This window comes from Microtus pennsylvanicus, chromosome 11, assembly GCF_037038515.1.
Source record: "Microtus pennsylvanicus isolate mMicPen1 chromosome 11, mMicPen1.hap1, whole genome shotgun sequence".
In the NCBI taxonomy this organism is placed as follows: domain Eukaryota; kingdom Metazoa; phylum Chordata; class Mammalia; order Rodentia; family Cricetidae; genus Microtus; species Microtus pennsylvanicus.
The window spans coordinates 27,230,751-27,252,296 of NC_134589.1; the positions used below are offsets into that span (position 1 = coordinate 27,230,751).

General features: G+C 50.9%; 2 protein-coding genes across 4 annotated transcripts; one reads left to right on the top strand and one right to left on the bottom strand.

Annotated features, from left to right (window-relative positions):
* Positions 1–9,003: 9,003 nt before the first annotated feature.
* On the top strand, positions 9,004–21,078 carry Sgca (sarcoglycan alpha). Of its 3 annotated transcripts, none has more exons than XM_075991032.1 (10): positions 9,004–9,076; positions 9,870–9,989; positions 10,080–10,234; positions 10,391–10,463; positions 10,626–10,824; positions 11,262–11,424; positions 12,413–12,621; positions 12,813–12,839; positions 18,459–18,651; positions 20,766–21,078. In XM_075991032.1, exons 1-9 carry the CDS (start codon positions 9,040–9,042, stop codon positions 18,637–18,639), a joined length of 1,164 nt encoding a protein of 387 aa, XP_075847147.1. In that variant the 5' UTR covers positions 9,004–9,039; the 3' UTR covers positions 18,640–18,651; positions 20,766–21,078. The 3 variants fall into 3 exon arrangements, with proteins under 3 accessions (XP_075847147.1, XP_075847146.1, XP_075847148.1); XM_075991031.1 differs by having other exon boundaries at positions 20,769–21,078; XM_075991033.1 differs by lacking the exon at positions 20,766–21,078 and adding an exon at positions 18,896–20,740.
* LOC142859540 (histone H1.9-like) lies at positions 13,587–15,253 on the bottom strand. Its single transcript, XM_075989713.1, has 2 exons — positions 15,232–15,253; positions 13,587–14,164 (listed from the first exon to the last, which is right to left on the bottom strand). Exons 1-2 carry the CDS (start codon positions 15,251–15,253, stop codon positions 13,587–13,589), a joined length of 600 nt encoding a protein of 199 aa, XP_075845828.1.
* Positions 21,079–21,546: the final 468 nt, after the last annotated feature.

Consider the following 21,546-nt stretch of genomic DNA (forward strand, 5'->3'; position numbering starts at 1 on the left):
GAGATGGCTCTGTGGTTAACAGCACTTCTTGCTCTTACAGAGAACCTGAGTTCAATTCCTAGCACCTAGATAGTGGCTGACAACCCTCCATAACCCCAGTTTCAAAGGCCTCTCTTCTAACCTCTGTGGGCTCGAGGCACACATCTGGTGCACAGACATACATGCACACAAAACATCCATATGAAATAAAGTAAATAATTCGGGCGGGGGGGGGTGACTCCTGAGAAACAAAACCCAAGATCAACCTCTGGTCTACACACATACAAAGCCACACGTGTGCAGAGAGAAGAGACAGACAAAGAGAGGAGGGGGGAGGAAGGGGTGATTTGAGCAAAAGTGGTTATCTTCCATATCAAGAAATCCTAGAGTTGAAGCCAGGTTGGTGGCGCACAGCTTTAATCCCAACACTGGGGAGGCACAGGCAGAGGGATCTCTGTGAGTTTAAGGCCAACCTGCTCTACAGTGGGAGTTCCAGGACAGTCAGGGCTGTTACACAGAGAAACCCTGCCTTGAAAAATAAATGAATTAATTAAAAAAATATGTTAGCTTTGCTCTTAAACTGACACCTCCCCCCCCCCCCATGGTTCCAAGATCGCAGCCTCAACTCCAAGTATTTCATACAGGCAACACCATGGAGATATCCAGAGGCAGAAGATAGTAGGAGCTGCCTGTCACCTTAAAGTCTCTCCCAGAGCCACCACTTCCCTCCCATCAGATAACCTTCCTTTCTTGCTTGGTGACCAGAAGTCTATAGATGTCCATGCCCAAATCAATTATTGGCCACAGTAACAAAATTATTGCTCTGTTTTGATCAATCACAGTGCATGGACAGGGTTAGGGATGGGTCATCCGTCCCCAAAGCCTGACCGCCTGGCCAAGTTCAGTGGCCTATGATGGCCAGAAGAGGGCACCAGACTTCATTACAGATGGTTGTGAGCCACCATGTGGTTGCCAGGAATTGAACTCAGGACCTTTGAAAGAGCAGGCAATGCTCTTAACCACTGAGCCATCTCTCCAGCCCTAGTGGCCTATGATGGAAAGAGAGAAATGATGCTGTTTGGAATGTAGATGATATGTCTTTTTTTTTTTTAAATAAAGACAGGGTCTTGCTGTGTGTGTATCTCTGGCTGGCCTCAAACTCACTATGTAGACCAGCCTGGCCTCAAAACTCAAGAGAACAGCTCTCTCTGCCTTCTGTATACTGAGATTAAAGGTGTGCACCACCATACCTAGTCCTGGTCTGTGTTTTAAAAAAATTAAGCAGGGTGGTGGTGGTGATGGCGGTGGTGGCACACACCTTTAATTCCAGCACTCGGGAGGCAGAGGCAGGCAGATCTCTGTGAGTTGAAGGCCAGCCCAGGCTACAGAGTGAGTTCCAGGACAGCCAGGGCTACACAGAGAAACCCTGTCTCGAAAAACCAAAAGATAAAGAATATTTTTAGTGTTGGGGATTGACTTGACAGCACTGAGCTACATCCCTAGCCCCTGTTTTGAGATCAGGCATTCCTGTGTAGCCAAGGCTGGCTTAGAATTCCCGTTCTTCTTCAGCATCTAGAGGGCTGATTTCTGGGAGGTCTTTCTATATTCTGAATTCTAACCCTTTATCTCTTTTATGTGTCCCCAATATTGCCACCCAGGCTGTTCCTTGTCTTTTCACTTTGTTCATAATGTCATTTTTATATTAGAGGCTTTGGGGGGACAGTAATATAATAAAACTAATCTTTTCTGAATTGTGTCTCTTATGTAAGACCTGTTTCCCTACCCTCGGCTTGCCTACATTTTCTCCTAATTATTTTAAAGTTTTGTTTTTCACGTTTAGATCTTTAATCCATCTGGAATTAATATTTATGGATGGCGTAAAGAGGTTTCGTATGAAAAGTCAATTGTCCCAACACTTTTTGTTGAATAGACTGTTCTCTCTCACTGAGTCGCTACGCCACCCCCATCATAAATCAAATCCCCACATACACTTGGCTCCATTTCTGGGCACTTTGTTCTATTGATCTCTTTGTCCAGCCCGGCACCAATACCACACGGTTTTAATTACTCTCACTTTCAAAGAAAGTCTTGGTGTCTCTTTGGGGCAGGTCTACTTTCTTCTTCAGAATGGCCCAGCACTTCCTTGGCCCCTTGCTGCTCTGTATGAGGTTGAGAATCAGTTAGAAGCTTCTGCTGAGATCTCTACTGGGCATGCATAGAATCAGCTGCCAGATGTGCAGAGAATGCATGGCAGTGAGAATCCTCAAACCCACCCCTCACGGCATGGCTCCGTCTAGTTCATTTTAGACTATAGTGCAGTGCTTCATTCATAAATATCTTGTAAGCTGGGTGTAGTGGCCCACACCTTTAGTCCCAGCACGTAAGAGGTAGAGGCAGGCAGAGCTCTGTGATTTTGAGGCCAGCTTGGTCTACAGAGTGAGTTTCAGGACAGCCAGGGCCACACGGAGAAAACCGAAACCCTGTCTCAAAAAACCAAAAACAAAAAAAGAGATAGACCTCTTCCAGTTCTCAAACCCTCAAACTCTGCTCTGGGCTGCCCTTGCCAGCTATTGCTATTCGGTTATAAAAAACTCTCTCCCGAGCCAGGCGGTGGTGGCACTCACCTTTAATCCCAGCACCCGGGAGGCAGAGGCAGGCGGATCTCTGGGAGTTCGACAGCCTGGTCTACAAGAGCTAGTTCCAGGACAGGCTCCGAAGCTACAGAGAAACCCTGTCTCGAAAAAACAAAACAAAACAACACAAAACAAAACAAAACGAAAAGCTCTCTCCCGAGCTTTACAGTTGTTTACAAAGCACTTTGCCCTCTCTTTTCTTTTTTACCTCCACTTTGGAGAGGGGGTTATCTCAGTGGCAATGGCCAAGGCACCGGGAACAATCCCTCTCCTTCTCTTGTAATAGAAGAAATTTGTCCAAGAAGAGTGCGGCACTCCGGTTTAAATGCTCTTGGATGGTCACCCTTGAGGCACCTGGAGTCCACTTACAGAAAGGGATGCGACTCAGCTGGTAGAATGTTTGCTAGTGTTCACAAAACCCTGAGCACTCTGCAGCACCACCACAGGCGAGAGGATGGGGAATTCAAGGTCATTCTTAGCTACACAGCCAGCCTGGGCTCTCCGAAACCCTTTTCAAGCGGAAGACAGCACAAAAATTAAACAAGGGGGTCAGGAAGATGTATGAGGTCTTCAAAGCGATATTCCCAAAATGTCTCTGAGGTTGGTGGGGGAACAGAAAATGTCCTTGGAAACCAGTGTTGACAGATGATGGGTGGGTGAGGGAGGGTGTGGGGGGGGTGAGCATTATTTCCAACCACCTACCCCTACGTGAGTCTTTCACACTGTAAGAAAATATATTTTTCTGGACAGGGAAATGGACGACACACGCGATAGGCTCGTGGTCCTGGGTGTCCTCATGTATCGCTCGGCTAACGGCCGGGTCCAGCACGCATGCCCCTTGGTGGTACTTTCCCAGCCTGGAAGTGGGCGCTGCGCAGGCCTCGCTCCTCCCAGCACAGCACTCACAGCTCAGTCCTTACATTGCGCAAGCGCAGGGAGCGTTGGAGACTGTAAACGCGCCCTCTCGTGGTGGACTGACCCAGTTGCAGTCTTTGTTGTTGCTCTGGGGGCGGGGAAGAGGAGGGAGAAAGATGTGGGTGGAGTCTGGGAGGCAGAAACGAGAATAAGGTCTCAATGATGAGGATGCCTTTCCTTTGTCCCTCACAAAGACGTATAATATGCGTTTCGGATGCAGATAAAGAAATATGCTCCTTAGAGATCAAAAGAGAGACTAGAATAGAATGAGGCTGTTGGGGAGATGATGCTTCCATGCATGCATGCATGCATGCATGCATTCATTCATTCATTCAACATTCTTTGGGTTGGACAGATGGCATAGGAAGCTGGGGAAATGGTCGCTGATGTGGGGGTGGGGGTGAGGAAAGAGACCCTGTTAGCAAAGAGCAGGACTCGGTGGCAGGGGGGAGGGGAGCAGGGGGAAGTTCCAACTGAGCTTACAGGGATGAAGCTAAGAGAGGCAGAGACCTGACCCATGCCGGATCACATGCTCTATCTGATGAGGATTAAATAAACAAATTAAAGGTGGAACACCCTGAACACCAGGAGGGATGCTGTTTGTGATGGATTGAAGCAATCTTATATGTTTAAACGTAATGATTGTGTTACTAGCGAAAACAAAGATGCTAATTGGCCACAGTTTGGAGGATGCTGGGGAATCAACCCATTATTTTGAAACCACCCTTTGCTATTATGGACTGTGCCACCTGGGCAATTTCTCTATCTTGCTATATTCCAACTGATGAAAGAGAGTTGCAGAATTTGAGTATTGCCATTTTGCAAGAGAGAACAACAAAAGCTGTAATGCTGATGGCACATACCCAGCCTCTAGATGAAGAGCCTGTCCCCATCTATAAAGTAGACTTGTAGAAGAAAGAACCTCAATATGACCCGGTCTCCAGAAGATAACAGTGTCCAGAGAATTCCACTTATGAATGGTACAAAGGTGGGAGGGACATGGTAGAATACCAGAGAGATGCTCTCAGCAAATCAAGGGTGTGAGCATCGCAGAACTGATCTGACTTCTTCACAGGAGAGAGGGCAAGAGAAAGAAGGAAGAGAGGGTTGGAGGGAGGGGAGCACCGAGGGATGCAAAGAAGGAAAAGAGAAAGAGATGATGGAAAGCCTATAAAAACACAGAAATATTTGCGTCTACCAACCAGTTAAAGTGTACCCACCTATTTAGATCCTAACACAAACAAATACTTTGGTTTAAAAAAGAAAAGAGCCGGGCGATGGTGGCGCACGCCTTTAATCCCAGCACTCGGGAGGCAGAGGTAGGCGGATCTCTGTGAGTTCGAGACCAGCCTGGTCTACAGAGTTAGTTCCAGGACAGGCTCCAAAAGCCACAGAGAAACCCTGTCTCGAAAAACCAAAAAAATAAAAAAATAAATAAAAAAGAAAAGAACTAAAGTATGTATGGGTGTTGTGATGAGGCAGGAGAGTCAAGACTTCTAGACCAGCCAGAGCTTCGAAGTGAAACTGTGTCTAAAAGACAAGCAAAACAAAACCCGATGAGGCAAGTACCAAGGCCTGAAGCCATAGTCCCAGGTATTTGGGAAACTGAGATGGGGCATCCCTTAAGCCCGTGAGTTTAAGGTCAGTGTCGTATAGAATAAATAAAGATGAAATTTACGAGAGAATGGACATTTGATAGCTGGTGATCCTTTGTGATTGTCTTTAGAGAGAAAGCGTCATTATCTGTAAAAGATTTGTACCGAGATATTGGCAAATGAAACTAAAAGGGAGAGGGGACCTGGGAGACACAGACAGGAGGAGACTGGCCAGGATCTGGTAACTGTTAGAGGCGGATAATAGACATGTAAGGGCCCATTTTATTATTTTGTGCATGTTCAAAAATATTTTTTCCTGGCTGGAGAGATGGCTCAGTGGTTTGGAGTACTGACTACTCATTCATCAAGCAGACTAGTTTGGTTCCCAGCACCCATATGGCATCTCACGATTGTCTGTAACTCCAAGATCTGACACCCTCACACAGATGGATATGCCGGCAAAGCACCGATGTACATAAAATAAAAATAAATCATTAAAATTTTTTCATTTAGTGTATATACAGGTGTGAGTTTATGCCACACTTAGCAGGATCCCCTGGAGCTGGAGTTACAGGTGATTGTGAGCTTCCTGTGTGGGTGCTGGGAACCAAATTCAGATCCTCTGGAAGGACAGCAAGTGCTCCCAACCTGAGCTCTCTCTCCAGCCCTTCCTTTTTTCTTTGGGACAGGGTCTCACTATGTAGCCCTGTCTGCCTTTGCCTCCTTCGTGCTGGGACTAAAGGAGTGTGCCTCCACGCTCAGCCCCGGTTTCCTAAACACAAAGATTTCTCGAGCAAAGCTTAAGGCCTCTGCAGCCCCTTTCCTGTCCCTAGATCCCAACAGGCTGAAGGTGTTTTACCTCAGCAGCCGTGACCTGGGAGCTTTGGGGGCCTCTGGTGGATTCCTGGGGCAGTCCCTGGCTCTCCTGAATGGGGGTGTTCTTGGGGAAGACCAGAAGAGAAATGACTGTAGCTTTTCTGTTGCGGGAGGCTGGGCCTATGAGGGCCTTGTGTTATTGTGAGTTGGTAGCACTGGGGCACACTCTGCCTTAACACAGTTAAGGGTGTGAGCGAGTGGCATCAAAAATAACAATAAGGCATCTGGGGAGGGTGTCACACGGGAGGCAGGGGCAGGGCAGGGCCACCTGCCAGCTCTGTGCCCCGCCCCCTCAGTACCTCCCTCCAAATCCCTTTCCTCTCTCCTCTATCTCCGTGAAGGCAGGAAATGGCAAGGTGACCCGGGGGACAAACTCCTGCCTGTGAGCCCGAGTGCATGCTGACTCTGGAAATTTTGTGACTCTCCAGGGATAAGCAGGGTGGTCAGGTGGGAAGAAAGATGGGACAAGGACAAAACTTGCCCACCAGTCACCTGAATGCAAGCCTGACCCAAGACAGGTCCCAGACATCCTTGCTTGGGCGTTCAGGGTGAGGCAAGGCAAGCAACACGGGAGGCTTGGAGCCATGCCTGCAAAGACCGTGGGATGCTGGTCGTGGTGGGGGGCTGTTTCTTCCTCAGTGGTACCCACCATCAAGTGCATCAAAGAGGGAGCTGGACCCAGGGCCGCGCACTTTCTGAGCATTCGCTCAGCCGCAGCTTGGCTTTGGAGGAAGTTAGAAACCTACAGGCCTCGGTAACATCTGCTACAGTAACGGGGCTACAGTAACGTCTGCCTCGTGGCATTGCAGTGTGGGTAGGGGATGGGGTAGTGCACACAGATGCCTGGGAACCAGCTGTCCTTCCTACCATCACCCCAGCCCCAGTCATCGCTTTGTGTTATAGGTGGCTGAACACATGCTGCCATTGGTGTTTTTATGGATCCTCCACAGTGGTGCCCGGAGGCCAGCACTAGTCATGCGGTGTACAGTCGTGGACCCAGGCCTAGAAAGGAAGAACGACTTGAGGCCGTGTGTGCAGGAACTGTCAGGCTGAGCCAGAGAGCCTCTCCTCTGCTTACTGGTCTCCACCTGGCTGGTACCATCTGGGTTCTTTCCATCCAGGCCTTCACATGGGAGATGCTCGGTCTGGGGGCTCGGCCTGGGGAAACTGTTAAGGAAGTTGGCAACCAACCCCCTGCGTTTACTAGCTGCTAGACCCCATGTCTGGTGCAGGGATAAAATGGTGGTGAGATGAGGAGACCAGAACACCTGTTCCACACCACAATCCTGTGAGGCTGAGTTGACACAGAGTGTGTGTGTGTGAGTGCGTGTGTGCACTTGTGCATGTGCATGCGTAGACTCAGCCATAAGCAGCCAGCTTAGGAAGAGGAGAGACAGGAAAAGGCTTCAGGAAGGAGGGGACACGTCCATGCAGTCTGGTTAAAGTCTGCCCAAGGGACGAGTCAGGAAGGGAATACCAGGCGGTGGGAAGAACTTGGATGGATGCCAGGAGATTAAGAAGCTATACCAAGCTAGGCAAGAACAGAGGGAGGGCCAGAGTCTGGGGGCATATGGGGTGGGGGTGGGGTTCTAGATAAAATGGCCAGTAGAGGAAGGGCCAGAAAGTCACCAACTGGGCATGAGCTGGGAACTCAAGGGCAATGGGAGTCATTGAGATTTTTAAAAGGGGGCCATTCTGGAGAGATGGCTCAGTGGTTAAGAGCATTGGCTGTTCTTGCAAAGGATCTGGGTTCAGTTCCCAGCACCCATGTGCTGGCATTACTCCAGGTCCAGGGCATCTGACCCCCTCTTCTGATCTCCGTGGCACCAGGCATGCATGTCATTCATAAACACACATGCAGACAATCACTCATACACACAAATTTAAAATAAATTCAAAATTCAAGGGAGGGCTGGGGAGATGGCTCAGAGATTAAGAACACTGGCTGCTCTTCCAGAAATCTTGAGTTCAATTCCCAGCAACCACATGGTGGCTCACAACCATCTGTAATGAGATCTGGTGCCCTCTTCCTGACTGTAGGCATCCAAGCAGACAGAATACTGTATACATAATAAATAAATCTTTAAAAAAATTCAAGGGAGGGCCCATGGAGCCAAATTGGTGGTTTAGAAAACATGCCGAGGGGCTGGAGAGATGGCTCAGCCGTTAAGAGCATTGCCTGTTCTTCCAAAGGTCCTGAGTTCAATTCCCAGCAACCACATGGTGGCTCACAACCATCTGTAATGAGGTCTGGTGCCCTCTTCTGGCTTGCAGGCATACAGGCAGACAGAACACTGTATACCTAATGAGTAAATAAATATTTTTTTTTTAAAAGAAAGAAAACATGCCGAGGGGCTGAGGAGGTGGCTCAGTAATTAAAAGCATGGGCTGCTTTTCCTGAATCCTGAGTTCAGTTCCCAGCACCCACATGGCAGGCAGCTCACCATCGTCTGTAACTCCAGTTCCAGAGTATCGGATGTCCAGTTCCCTCTTCTGGCCTCTGGGAGGCGCTGCATTCAGGTGGTGCACAGACAAATGTGCAGGAAAAACATACAATCACAGAAAATAATAAAATAAAAAAGAAACAAGTGCAGAATAATAATCAAATAAATAATATTGTTTTTCTTTTTTTTTCTTTTTGGTTTTTTGAGACAGGGTTTCTCTGGGTAGCCTTGACTGTTCTGAAACTCACTTTGTAGGCCAGGCTGGCCTCGAACTCACTGAGATCCACCTGCCTCTGCCTCCTGAGTGTTGGGATTACAGGCAGGCACCACCACAACCAGGACAAATATATAATATTAAAAACAGAGACGCACACAAAATAGAGCCCATTGTGGTCACCGGGAAACAACTAGGGGACACCGTGTGTGAGGACAGTGTCTACCCCAGATTCATTGCTCACTCTGAGAATGGAAAGAGTTGGCACTCTGGGCAAGGCCATTCTCAGCTGCTCTGACACACCTCCTCCCCCTCCCTGCCCCTCCCTCTTCTGCTCCAGCCCCTGTCTCTGTCACTCAAAGGGCTGGCTAGGCTGGGCAGCTATGGCAGCAGCACTAACTTGGATTCCTCTCCTTGTAGGTAAGTTGGGGATCTTCTTCGGGGGAGGGAGAGAATGAGGGGTAAAATTTGGAGGTTATAAGGTAGAAGAGTAGGGGATCCTCAGAAGAGGGGTTTGGGGTGAGTGAAGTAGGACCTAGAGGGTTTTTTGGGGGGGTGGGTAATGGTAAGACACTCAAGGTTCCAGGGGCTGGGAGCTGGTCTCTGGAGAACAGGAAATTCTGAGGGCAGAGGTATCCTAGAGTCCCGAGCGAGCATGAGAGGACAAGGGAAGAGGGTTGTGGGCCCTTTAATGAGCTGACTAGGCCGTTACCTCTGGCAGACCAGGCTAAATTTGGCATTAAGAGGGAAGGCGGAGGCAGCCTGGGAAAGTCCACTGTGCTGGGCTTCTATCGGCCCACATTGCAGACCCTGTTCTGTGTTCTTCTCTGAGAGTTGGGGGTCTTAGAATAGCTACCCTTCTTTGGAGGGTGTTCTCAACCCCCAGCCTCTTAGACATTCAGCATGGGCTTCTTTCCCAAGTAACCTGAGCACACACAGCTTACCCCTTTCTCAGCCAAACTTAGTCCCCTCCCACTGTGGACTTAACCGTGGAGTAGAAAGATGCCTGGGGTCCCTTCCATGAATCCAAAGCCAACAAAAGTCTGGAGCTTGTTACCCTCTAACCTATGGAGCAAAGCAGGGCCTGCAGCCCATCACTTGGAGGCAGCCAGGAACCCTCAGCTCTCGGCATATCGGGAGCACTGTGGGGAAGGGCACTCACCCCCTACCCATGACTGAAGCTGAGTGTTTGGGGCTTATGGGATTCCCACAGGTCTTCTGGCAGGGTTGAGGGACACCAATGCCCAGCAGACAACTTTATACCCACTCGTGGGTCGTGTTTTTGTGCATCCCTTGGAACATGCCACTTTCCTGCGCCTTCCAGAACACATTGGTGAGAGAGGGACCAGATGGGCTGGAGTGTGCCAATCCAGATCTCCTGTCCTGTCTCCAGTTTCCAATCCCCTCCTGTTTCTCCCATCAGCGGTGCCACCTACTGTCCGACTCACCTACCAGGCCCACCTCCAGGGACATCCAGACCTGCCCCGGTGGCTGCGCTACACACAGCGCAGTCCCTATAACCCTGGCTTCCTCTATGGTACTCCCACTCCAGAAGATCGTGGACGCCAGGTCATCGAGGTGCCAGCACAGAGACATCCTGGGGGTGGCCACTGGGGCCTCCTAGGGCTGGCCCTGTCAGTGGGGCTGGGCGCTTATGCATGTTTATTTGCATACTCTCCATTTGTGCCAGCTTCCCCTTAGTCCCGCTCCTCAGCCCTCCTTCCATTCCCCCAGGTCACAGCCTACAACCGAGACAGCTTTGACACCACTAGACAGCGACTGCTGCTGCTGATCGAGGAGCCCGAAGGTACCTCCGTTCCTATCCCGTTTCTCTACTGGTGCCAGTCTTGAAGAGAAAGAGTGTTGGGAAGCAGTGGGGAGCAAGGCATCCAGGAGAGGGCGCATAAGGGCCGACGAGGCGTTGGTAGCTCGAGGGATGGAGTTCAAGTTGCCGACTTGTCCTCTTCAGGTCCCCGGTTGCCGTACCAAGCCGAGTTCCTGGTGCGCAGCCATGATGTGGAAGAGGTTCTGCCCTCCACACCTGCCAGCCGCTTCCTCACCGCCTTGGGGGGACTCTGGGAGCCAGGGGAGCTCCAGTTGCTCAACATCACTTCGGCCTTGGACCGTGGAGGTCGTGTTCCTCTTCCCATTGAGGGACGGAAGGAAGGGTAAGGGAACAATCCAGGAAGGCTTCCTGGTTGACTAGGGAGGGAGTGGGCAAAAAATACCCATCTACTGATTTCCGGATCACCACTGTGGCATACCTCGGTAGTGGCCATCTCTTCTCTTTGCTTCACACCAGTTCCCATTCCCTTCACACTATCTCCTCCTTGGGCTCACACCCCCATTACCCTGAACTCTGAACTTACCGGCACCCCATGAGGACATATGAGATCCATCTGTTAAAAGTCATTTCTGGGGTACATAAAGAGTGGGGTGCTCTGACTTGGTCTCAGGTCTTGGAGGCTGTGACCTCTCCTACCAGGCCCTGATGTGTCTCCCGTGGGACATCCCTATTCCACACCCATCCTTGCCTACTGCCAGGACACCTTCGCCTCTCCCTGGCAGAGTGGTGCTCAATGCTGACAATGGCTTCTTTTCTCAGGGTATACATCAAGGTGGGCTCTGCCACGCCCTTCTCCACCTGCCTGAAGATGGTGGCATCACCTGACAGCTATGCCCGTTGTGCCCAGGGACAGCCTCCATTACTGTCCTGTTACGACACCTTGGCACCCCACTTCCGTGTTGACTGGTGCAATGTATCTTTGGTGAGGAGGGATCCTGGTTCTAGGGTTTAAGTTTAGGGTATAAGCCTCATCAAGTCCTGTGTACCTATGATTTCTCTAGCCCAGCTTTTTTTCTCTGATAGGGTCGGTTTGGGTCTCAACCTCAGTCTGTGGTCTCTGTCATAGACACACACACACACACACACACACACACACACACACACACACACACAGAGAGAGAGAGAGAGAGAGAGAGAGAGAGAGAGAGAGAGAGAGAGAGAGAGAGGCACGCACGCATATGAAATTCTGTTTCTTGCCACCAGAGGGCGACAAAGCTTCAGTCCACATCTGGACTCTCCAGCACCAAGTCCCAAATCTGCTCAGCAGGACAGACAGCTAAAACTCTCTAGAGTTCCTAAGTCCAAACTCCAACGAGGGGGCATCCACGTGACAGCTCTGTCTGCTTCCAGAGGAAGTACCACCAAACAAGGCTGCCTGCAATAAGGGGTTCATTGCGGCTCTTGGTGATGTTTCAAGGGACCCTGGCTGGAAATTGTTGGTATACCCTGCTCCTGGGAACCAGCCCAAGGGGACTCCAGCAGAGCTGAGTAGTAGCGCTGGTCATTGGCAGCCTACTGAAGGTTGTGTTCTGGGCACTAGATCCCCAGCGTGTTTCACGACTGTGATTCAGGGCAGGAGTAAGCACACTATCATCACTCTGAATTCAACAAGGAGACCATGTTGAGGCAATTCACCCCGGCGAAGCACTAGCCTACTCAGAGTTCAGACTCAGGCAGTCCAAACCTAGCACCTGCACTAACCATCGCACCTCCCTGCTTCTCCTAGAAGTAGCTTCCCTGACCCCTCATCCAGTGTTCTTCCTGTAGTCACATGGGCTAGGGGAGGCAGGCAGGAAGAAGGTCTGTGGTTACATGGGGTTAATAGGTTGGTAGTTGCCACACCTCCCTTGGGACAGCGTCTTTGAGTCTTCTGAGCTACCCCTGGGTCAGCTCTGGCCTCTGCTACACAGGTGGACAAGTCAGTGCCGGAGCCCCTGGATGAAGTGCCTACTCCGGGTGACGGGATCCTGGAACATGACCCGTTCTTCTGTCCACCCACTGAGGCCACAGGCCGAGACTTCCTGGCAGATGCCTTGGTCACCCTCTTGGTGCCCTTGCTGGTGGCTCTACTGCTCACCCTGCTTCTGGCTTACGTCATGTGCTGTCGGCGTGAAGGACGGTGAGTATGCCGGCCAGGGAGGGCAATGGGCAACTATAAGAGGAATGTGGCCTTAAGATCCAGTGCTGTCTGGCTTGGAACTAGGAGGGATTCTGAATATACGTACATGGGATTCCTATATAGGAGCTCTTGGGATACCATGGAGCAAAGCTGGACTGGTACTGAACCCCCAACCTCCATTTTTTTCACAGGCTGAAGAGGGACATGGCCACCTCTGAGTGAGTAGAAGCAAAGCTGGGGGGCTGGATATGGGAGTCCCCCTCCCACCCCAGATTGTTGTATTGAACTCTTCACTATGAGCAGCAATGACCTCTGAGCCTTGGCCCTGAACTGGCTGGAGGCTAAGTCCATGCCCTCCTGACCTTCTCCTCATGTGTTCTGATCATAGAAGAGGCTATTGTTGCATAGGGGAAGGGGACCTGCCACTGTACATAGGAAAGGACTTGGGAAGTGACGAAAGGCTCCCAGTGTGTATTCCTCTTCCTCTCTCCTCCTCCTTGCCTCCCTCCTCCTTGCCTCCCTTTCTCCCTTTCTCCTTCCTGTCCCTTTCATTCTTCCCTTTCTCTCTTCCCTGTTCTCTGTCTCCCTCTCTTCCCCAATCTCCCTCTTCCTCACCATCTCCTGCTCCTCCCCATCTTCCTCCCTCTCCCTCTCTTTCCCTTCTTCCCTCCTTCCCCACTGTGAACCAGATACCTGGCTGGCTTTTGATTCTCCCATGGGTTAAGAGGAAGTGGCTTGCCATTAACAGATATGATCCTACCATGTCTTTCCAAGCCCATCTTGTTCTGCCTCAAATTCCTCCTGTCCATGGCCTCCTCCCCCACTCTGTACCCCTCAGCCCCAGGCCTAATTTTCCTACCCTCTGAACCCCAAAGATTCCAGAAGACAGTTGTGAAATAAGTTGGGCTTTTATTTCCACTTTACTGAGCTTGTGGCAAGCCTGGCAACCCGCCCAACCTGCCTTATTAGTGGCGGCGGCCTTTGGCCACCCTACGAACTCCCTTGAAAAGCCGATTACGGCTCTTTCTGGAGCCTAGTAGTGACTGGCGTGGTCCAGACTTGCGCTGCCCAGGCTTCTGCCTCCGCCCCCTCCGCTGGCGTTTCTTGGCCTTGCTCTTGGACTTGAAGGCTTGCTTCTTACCCAGGCGGAAAGAGCCTGAGGTACCCTTGCCAGTCACCTTCTTGAGCATGCCTTTCTGCACTAGATTCTGGAGTGCACGCTTGAAGCGCCAGCTGTTGCGGTTCATATCGTAGCCTGTGGTGGTCACAGCTTTCTTCAAGGCAGCAAGGGACACACGGCTGCGCACCCCCTTGTCAGACACAGCCCTCAGAATCACCTTCGACATGCTGGGTTTCCGCAGGATTGGAGGGCTGCTGTGGGGCTCAGTCTCACTCTTGCTTGGGTTCCCTGATGTACTGGCATCCTGGTCTACAGCCACCGCAGCATTTGGGCCTGCAGATGGTGACGCCAGTGCCGTGTCTCTCTGCATCTCTTCCGGAGGTGGCTGAAGGGCACTGGATGCTAGGACCTCCAGGGTGGCGGCTGGAAGTATCCACCGGATTACTCTCAGTCGTGGGTGAGCTGTGTTCTGACTTCTGCTTCCCTCAGAGGCTCCTCTGTAGGGGTCTGGGCCACACCTTCTGGATGGCCAGAGGGAGGACCGAGGATGATCACCCACGGTTGGCCTCAGCAGACTTGTGCTGTGGGCTCAGGGACTGGTGAAATTATTTCTGCGGTGACCTCAGGGGGCCATTGTGAGGTGGGCAGAATCCTATGGGGGTCATAGTAGCCCCATTGTCTCTTCTTAGGAGGATCAAAGGCATCAGATAGTGGGGACATCTGAAGTGCCAGATACCCTCCAGAGGAGGGCTCTGGCTGGATGGGTTCACACAGGGAATGCCCATGTATATATGGCGTATATGCGCATTTCTGAACTGATTCCAGAACACTTGGAATCCTCATGTTTATTTATTTAGCAATGCTGCGCATGGAATTCACGGTTTCACACACACTAGGCAAGTGTCTAACCACTGAATTATATCCCCAACCCAACTCAGTTTTAAATCCACCCTTTAACTGCCAACAGTCTCTACTTTGTGTCTCTAGGTGGGAAAAATGCTAACATTTTATATTTATTGAGACAGGGCCAACTTTGGGGAGGCAGGTTGAGATAGGGTTTCTCTGTATATCGCTGGTTGTCCTGGAATTCACTCTCTAGACCAGCCTGGTTTTGAACTCACAGTGGTCCACTTGCCTCTGTCTCCCGAGTGCTGTGACTAAAGGTGTGCGCCACCACTGACAGCAGAAACAGGGTCAAACTATATAGTCCTTGATGGGTAGGGATTCACTCTGTGTGCCTGGCTGGCCTCAAAGTTACAGTGATCCACCTGCCTCTGCTTCTGGAGTGCTGTGTGTGCCACCACGCCTGGATACAGTTTTTTTTTATTGATGTAGAATGCCGGCCTCAATATACAGCTGAAAATAACCTTGAACTTCTGGTTGTACTGCCTTCACCTTCCTGGGAGCTAGAAATGACTGTGCCGCCACGCACAGTTTATGTGGTGCTGGGATTGAACCCAGGGCTTCGTGTGTGCTAGGCAACCACTTACCAACTGAACTCTTCCGGTACATTTTAAACATAAGAATTATAATTATACTTTTAAAAATATTTATTTATTTATTTGTTTATTTATTATGTATACAACATTCTGCCTCCATGTATGCCCGCACGCCAGAGGAGGCCACCAGATCTCATTACAGATGGTTGTGAGCCACCAATTGGGAATTGAACTCTGGACCTCTGGAAGAGCAGCCAGTGCTCTTAACCACTGAGCCGTCTCTCCAGCCCCTATAGTTATACTTTTTAAAGGAGAATATAGTTCTTAGGGTAAAATGCAGTTCCTTGGCTTATATAAAGTAATCTTCCATACGAAACTGTTAAAATGCTTTCTTAGACTGGGCCTGGTGGCCCATGCCTATAATCCCAGCACTGTAGAGGTGGAGGCAGGAGAATCTTTCATCTCCTTCCATTGGAGGCCATTCTGGGTTCCATGGAAGCCTGTCTCAAAACCAAAAAGAAAAAACAAAGGGTTTGGGTTTTGTCTTTGTTTCTTGAGACTGAATCTCTCTGGCTGTCCTGGAACTCGCTATGTAGACCAGGCTAGCTTTGAACTCACACAGGGTTCCCCCTGCCTCTGCCTCCTGGTTTTGGGATGAAAGGCGTGTGCCACCACGGCCTGGCTGGGTTTTCTGCCTTATCTGTCTTCACTTTATAGATCTCTTCTGCTGAGATCAATCATTCTGACATAACATTTCGCAAGGAGGATTTGGATAACCTTTTCGTAGCCTATGCCAGATTTGGTCAGTTGCTGGCATTGTGGCTTTTCTCTTGTGACCAGCGTTGTCATCACCGGCCTTCCTGGTTCAGGTGGTAGCGCTGATGTCAGGGAGACTGGCTTCCCTCTTGACTGGAACCAATACTTTCGCCCTGTGTTCCAGCGGCCTTTGCTGGCCTGAGTTTTGGGTTGACTTAGTTCTACTAGATACTTATGATAATATCAGCTGCTTTTTAAGTGGGCCACCGGTAGTGACCCTGCTGCCTGGCTGTCCCCTGTATCAGATCTAACTGGTCACGGCGTTCTCCACACCCCAGTGGCATTGCTCTGTGTGACTGTGTGCTGGGGGCAGAATGTCTGTTGGTGTCGTATGACCACATGCGTCTGTGGGCGTGTGTTTGTATGTAGCAGTGTTGCCTGCTCTCCTGTCTGCCTGAGTACTTACACGAAGCCCCTTGGAATGGCTGCATTGGGTTTGCTGTCTGCTCTTTTGCTCTTCTTCGGGAGATTTTTCTACCCTTGAGTTACCGGAGCGATGAGACCCAGATGTGGGGCTGGCGGTGGGAGAGGCCTTTCCAGCCTGGGTGACTGACACACCTGCCTCCCTGGCCCCTCTTTCACACACTTCTTGCTCTCATCCCACCACGGGCTCTCCTCCCCAAGGGATGGAAAGTTGTGTTTCTGACAACTCGGTTTGTCAGATTCCATATTTAGGAGCTTAAATAACTCTGCCTGGCCTTAGTCTGCGACCTCACTTCTTTCGCTGGCCAGTGGGCCCTCGGCTCCACTCCAAGGGGAGTGCCAGTGCTTCTCCGGGAGGCCGCCTGTCCTTCAGTGCTCTGATCCTCAGGGTTCTTAACTGCAGCTGCTGTCCACTGACTGGGACTTGGACTCCTGGCAGGGACCCTTCCCCTACCTTATTAGTAACTGAATGACAAGGGAAGAGGCATTATTTTGCCTGCGTGGAGCCTCGGTTTCCCTAAGAAAATCCAATTCTATTTAAAACTGTCTTTGAGATGGCTTCATTGTGCAGCCCAAGCTGGCCTCAAACTCACAATCCTCCTGTCTCAGCCACAGCTCTAGTGGAAAACTTCATTGTCTACCATGCAAACTCTCTGCTCTGACTTGGTGATCAGGAATTTAGGAAAATGTTGCCAGACTAAGCCAACAAATGAGGTGGATTCCTGTAAAGGAGGCTTGAGAACAACTCCCCCTAGAGGCCAGGCAGCCTCCCGCTGGGCTGGCTACAGTGAAATAAAGCTTCCTATATTAATACCACAGAGGGGTTTAGCAATTTGCCACAAAGCAGTAAGCAGTAGAAGCCCCAGTGAAAGAAACCAAAGCAAGTCCTGATGCTTCGCTTGCGTGCCGGCGTGCCGGCCTGCTGCTCAGACTCACTGTGGCTTGCTCCTGGAGCACAGAAAGCAAGGACCTAGGATGGTCACATGTGATTAAAGCCAGACCTGAAGCTGGAGTTCAGGAAAGGCCTTCTGATACATATAGCCACTCCCTGCTGTAGGGGTTTCCAAGTTGCTCAGGGTGGAGCTAGGAACAGCTCAAAGGAACTCTGCTCTGAAACAGAGACAGAGAGGCCAGAATGGAGTGGGATGGGGGTGGGGAGGAGGTCAGGTATAAAGGAACAGAGACCAGGTTCAAGGAGCCTGGATAAATAATGAGATCCAGAGCTTGGTGGAAGGTATTCCCAGAAGGCTCAAGAGCTAGGAGCTGGGGGATAAGAGGAGGTTAAAGACTGGGTGGGATGGCCAGGCTGACATAGGGACGGAAGGAAGGGGGAGAGGTGTTTGGAGTTGATGCTGAGGGAGGCTGCCGAATACTAGAAGGAACCAGGAGGGCCACTGGAATATGAAAATGTCACACAGCTGGGGATGCAGCCAGGTGGGAGGGTACTTGTATGTGCGAAACTCTGTTTGATCCTCAGTACCACACAAACTGAGTGTGGCGGCACAGGGCTGTGATCCTAGCAGTTGGGAGGTGGAAACAGGAAGATCAGGGGTTCAAGGTCATCCTCAACATACCCAGGATACCTAAGTCTTAAAACAAACAAACACTAGGTTTATAAGTCCCAGCCAATACCAGCTTCTGCAAATAATATACTCCATGTGGGTATCTGCTACACCTCGGCATCTTGTACATTACCTATGCTGGCCACTATCCCAGACACCCAGCTGTATTTTTCTTACTTTGCACAACAATCTAGGAGGATACTTATTATGATCTCCATTGTACAGCTGGAGGAAGTGGAGGCAGGAAGGGGTTAAAGCCAAGAACATAGTCCTTTATATCCAGGCTGTCTGCACCCAGACCCTTGTCTCAATCACTGGGCACAAGCAGGCACCATGAATTCCCCATTTCCCCCTGAACTTACATCATGTGTTTGAGTCTCCCAGCAACTTCAGGGTGCAGGGTGGCTCTGAGGCAGTCCCAGGCTAGACCCTAGAGGCCAGTTTCAAGAGCTGATGATCTTCTGCTTGTGCCTCCAGCATCCAGATGGTTCACCATTGCACCATCCATGGAAATACAGAGGAGCTTCGGCAGATGGCAGCCAGCCGTGAGGTGCCCCGGCCTCTTTCCACCTTGCCCATGTTCAATGTACGCACGGGAGAGCGGTTGCCTCCTCGAGTGGACAGCGCACAAGTGCCCCTCATCCTGGACCAGCACTGAGAGCCCTGTCAGGTGGGTCTGGCTGGGCAGTGCCATCCTCTAACCAAGAAATAAGGGAGCCTCTGTCTCAAGGTACGGGCACGTAGTGAGATATGGGGGGATCACACTGACTTGCCCATCCCCATGAGCAAGATACTCAGGAGAATTGGCATTGTGCCCCACAACTGCCAAGCACACAGGACCAGAGGGTCAGGATAAGGAAGGCAGGAGTTTGGTGCCCTCAACCCTCTCCTCTGTCCTCCTTGTGCCCTCTTAGTTCCAGCTCCAGCTGCACCACTCAGAGCTGCTGACCTGTGACCGTATCCATCACTGATTCCAGCTCCTCGCCTTCTTGGACCTCCTGCTTCAGACAAGCAGAGGGATAGGGCAGAGAGGGGTGAGGGTGCTTGGGGTCAGCCCCCAAGAATAAATACCCGCTGCTCTGTTCATCTATTGCTTCTGGTGCCACGCTCTAAGTAGTTGTCACTGCACTGTGTCCCCTCCTTCTGAGAATCCCCAGAGGCTTCCAACTTGCCCTTTGGACCCTTTCAGTTTTGCTGTTCTCAAATTCAGTGGATCTGATCATGAGGTTTGACCGGAAAGCCCCACTTTCTAGACCAGGATGCTAAAGTCTGTGGAGAGTAAGTGACTTGCCCAGTGTCACAGAGCAAGCCCTGTCTGCCCATATACTGCCTTCTCTGGAGTTGAGGAGTTTGAGAAATAAGAGATTTAGGTCTGTAATTACCTGGAGATCTGGTTGACACCTGCCACAGTTCCGGGCAGGACCTTTGGTGTGAACACTGTATTTGGGGACACCTGCCACAGTTCCCGGCAGGACTTTGGTGTGAACACTGTATTTGGGGACACCTGCCACAGTTCCCGGCAGGACTTTGGTGTGGACGCTGTGTTTGGAGACACCTGCCACAGTTCCCTACAAGACCTCGGTGTGAACACTGTTTGGGGACACCTGCCACGGTTCCTGGCAAGACTTCGGTGTGCACACTGTGTTTGGGGACACATGCTGCAGTTCCCTACAAGACTTCGGGGTGCACACTGTGTTTGGGGAGAAGCTGATCTTAGTATATGGAGCTGTTGGGAGGTGTTACTGACTGACCAGCCTAGGCCCCAGAGGTCTGCCATTCTAGAATGTTCCCTGAGCTGAGTGTTACCAGTGGGGCTTCTCCCCCATGAGTTCTGGGGTGTTTAGTTGATTGCAGAGGCCTGGGGTGGTTTTCTCAGGTCGCCACAACTGGAGTGGGTCAGCCCTGCTGGGCTCTCTGCCATCTGCATTGTGACATGGGCTCTTATGTGACCACTGTAGTGGGAGGACAGGCTGAGACTAAGTCTGGAAGGGGGCCTGGTAGAGAGTGACAGCAAAGGAACAAGGACAGGTGGCCCAGCCTATCTCAGCTCTCAGAGAATGCACGCAGGTGTCTGACACCCAACTTCCAGCCCCTGAGCTCCCCCCCCACTTCTTTCTTTCGACAGGATCTCTCTGCATAGCCTTAACTGTCCTGGAACCATGTAGACCAGGCTGGCCTCAAACTCCCCAGTATTTTCAGAACTTCCTTCACTGGTAGTCATTTGGTCTCTGCTCTAACACTTATCCTCAGAGAGACCCTCCCTGTCCCCTCTGCTCCCATAGCTTCTAGAGTCCCTTCATAACCCCCTTGGCTCTCTGACAGGAGATGCTGTCTGGGCTCATGGGTTATAGGTGTTCTGGCTGGAGAGATGGCTCAGCTGTTAAAGGCTAGGCTCACAACCAAAACATCATGTTTCTTCCAGTACTAGGTTCAGGATTCTGTCCACCCTCTTAATAGCTCCCCACACCCCACCCCTACCCCATTAGCCCTAGCATAGGCCCGGCACAAAGATGCCAGGCAAGGCTGTTTGGAAGGAATACCCGAGGGACACTGTTGTCTGTGTGTTTGATCAGAGTTTATTTACTTATTTATTTATATGTGTGTGGGTGTTTTATCTGCATGTATGTCCTTCAGAATCCAAAAGAGGTATCAGATTTCCTGGGACTGGAGTTACAGATGGTTGGAAGATGCCATAAGGGGTGCCTGGAACCAAACCTTGGTCCTGCTCTTAACTGCTGAGTCATCTCTCCAGTCCCTGCTCAGAGTTCTTTTCTTTTTTAACAGCAGGAATGAGAAGGGGAGAGGAGAATGGAAACAGGATTCAAACCACAACTGACGTGAACAGTCAGCTGTGATAACTCACTACCTTCAGATCAGCTTGCTCAGAGCTCTTAAGGAGGCTGCATATCTTCTTTGGGCAAAAGGCTACCACTATCTTCTGCACCTCCTCTGCATTCTGGGCATCCCAAACCCATCGAACCGAGTTTTTAAGCATTGACAGAGGTTGGTGATGTGTGTGTGTGCACGCGTGTGCGCCCGTGCTAGCGCAGTATGTATATCTGTGAATAAAGGCTGGAAGGATAATCTCTAGAACAAACAGATGTTTCTATGTCTCTGGCTTCTCACTGGCTGTTTCCTCCTTTCCTGGGGGCCCTTCAGCTGATGGAGGGGCAGGGCTCCAGCTCAGATGGCATCTCAATGTAGTGGCCCTATGGCTTAGACTGGCTTCCCCTAGGTCCCTGTGTCTTTAAGGTGGGGGTCTTCTGGCTCTCCCCTCTACCTCTGTCTGGCCTTCCTGGGCTGGCCAAGGGTGGGAGAGTGAGACCGTCAGCTCCTTCCTCCCTCCCTTGGCTTCCTGGCCTTGCCTTGGGGTCTTGGCAGTCTCAATTCCCAGCTCAGTTCCAAAGAGCACACAGGAGCCTGCCTGGCTGCCTTCCTGAAAGGAAGTGGCCCAGACAAGTAGCGGGGAGGATGGCGTGACTACAGAAGACACTGAATCCTGCCTGGACACACACAAGTGAACGCCCAGCTGCCCAACAGCATAGCAGGAGGACATAGACACACT

Excerpts from the sequence above, each read along its gene's own strand:
- LOC142859540 (XM_075989713.1), bottom strand. The coding sequence starts at position 15,253 with ATGTACCGGAAGAGTTCAGTTG. Across the intron at positions 14,165-15,231 it reads GTACCGGAAGAGTTCAGTTG|CCGCCACCCTGGAGGTCCTA; the intron begins GTAAGTGGTTGC and ends GGATACTTCCAG.
- Sgca (XM_075991032.1), top strand. The coding sequence starts at position 9,040 with ATGGCAGCAGCACTAACTTGGATTCCTCTCCTTGTAG. Across the intron at positions 9,990-10,079 it reads GCGCCTTCCAGAACACATTG|CGGTGCCACCTACTGTCCGA; the intron begins GTGAGAGAGGGA and ends TTCTCCCATCAG. Across the intron at positions 10,235-10,390 it reads GTGGACGCCAGGTCATCGAG|GTCACAGCCTACAACCGAGA; the intron begins GTGCCAGCACAG and ends CCATTCCCCCAG.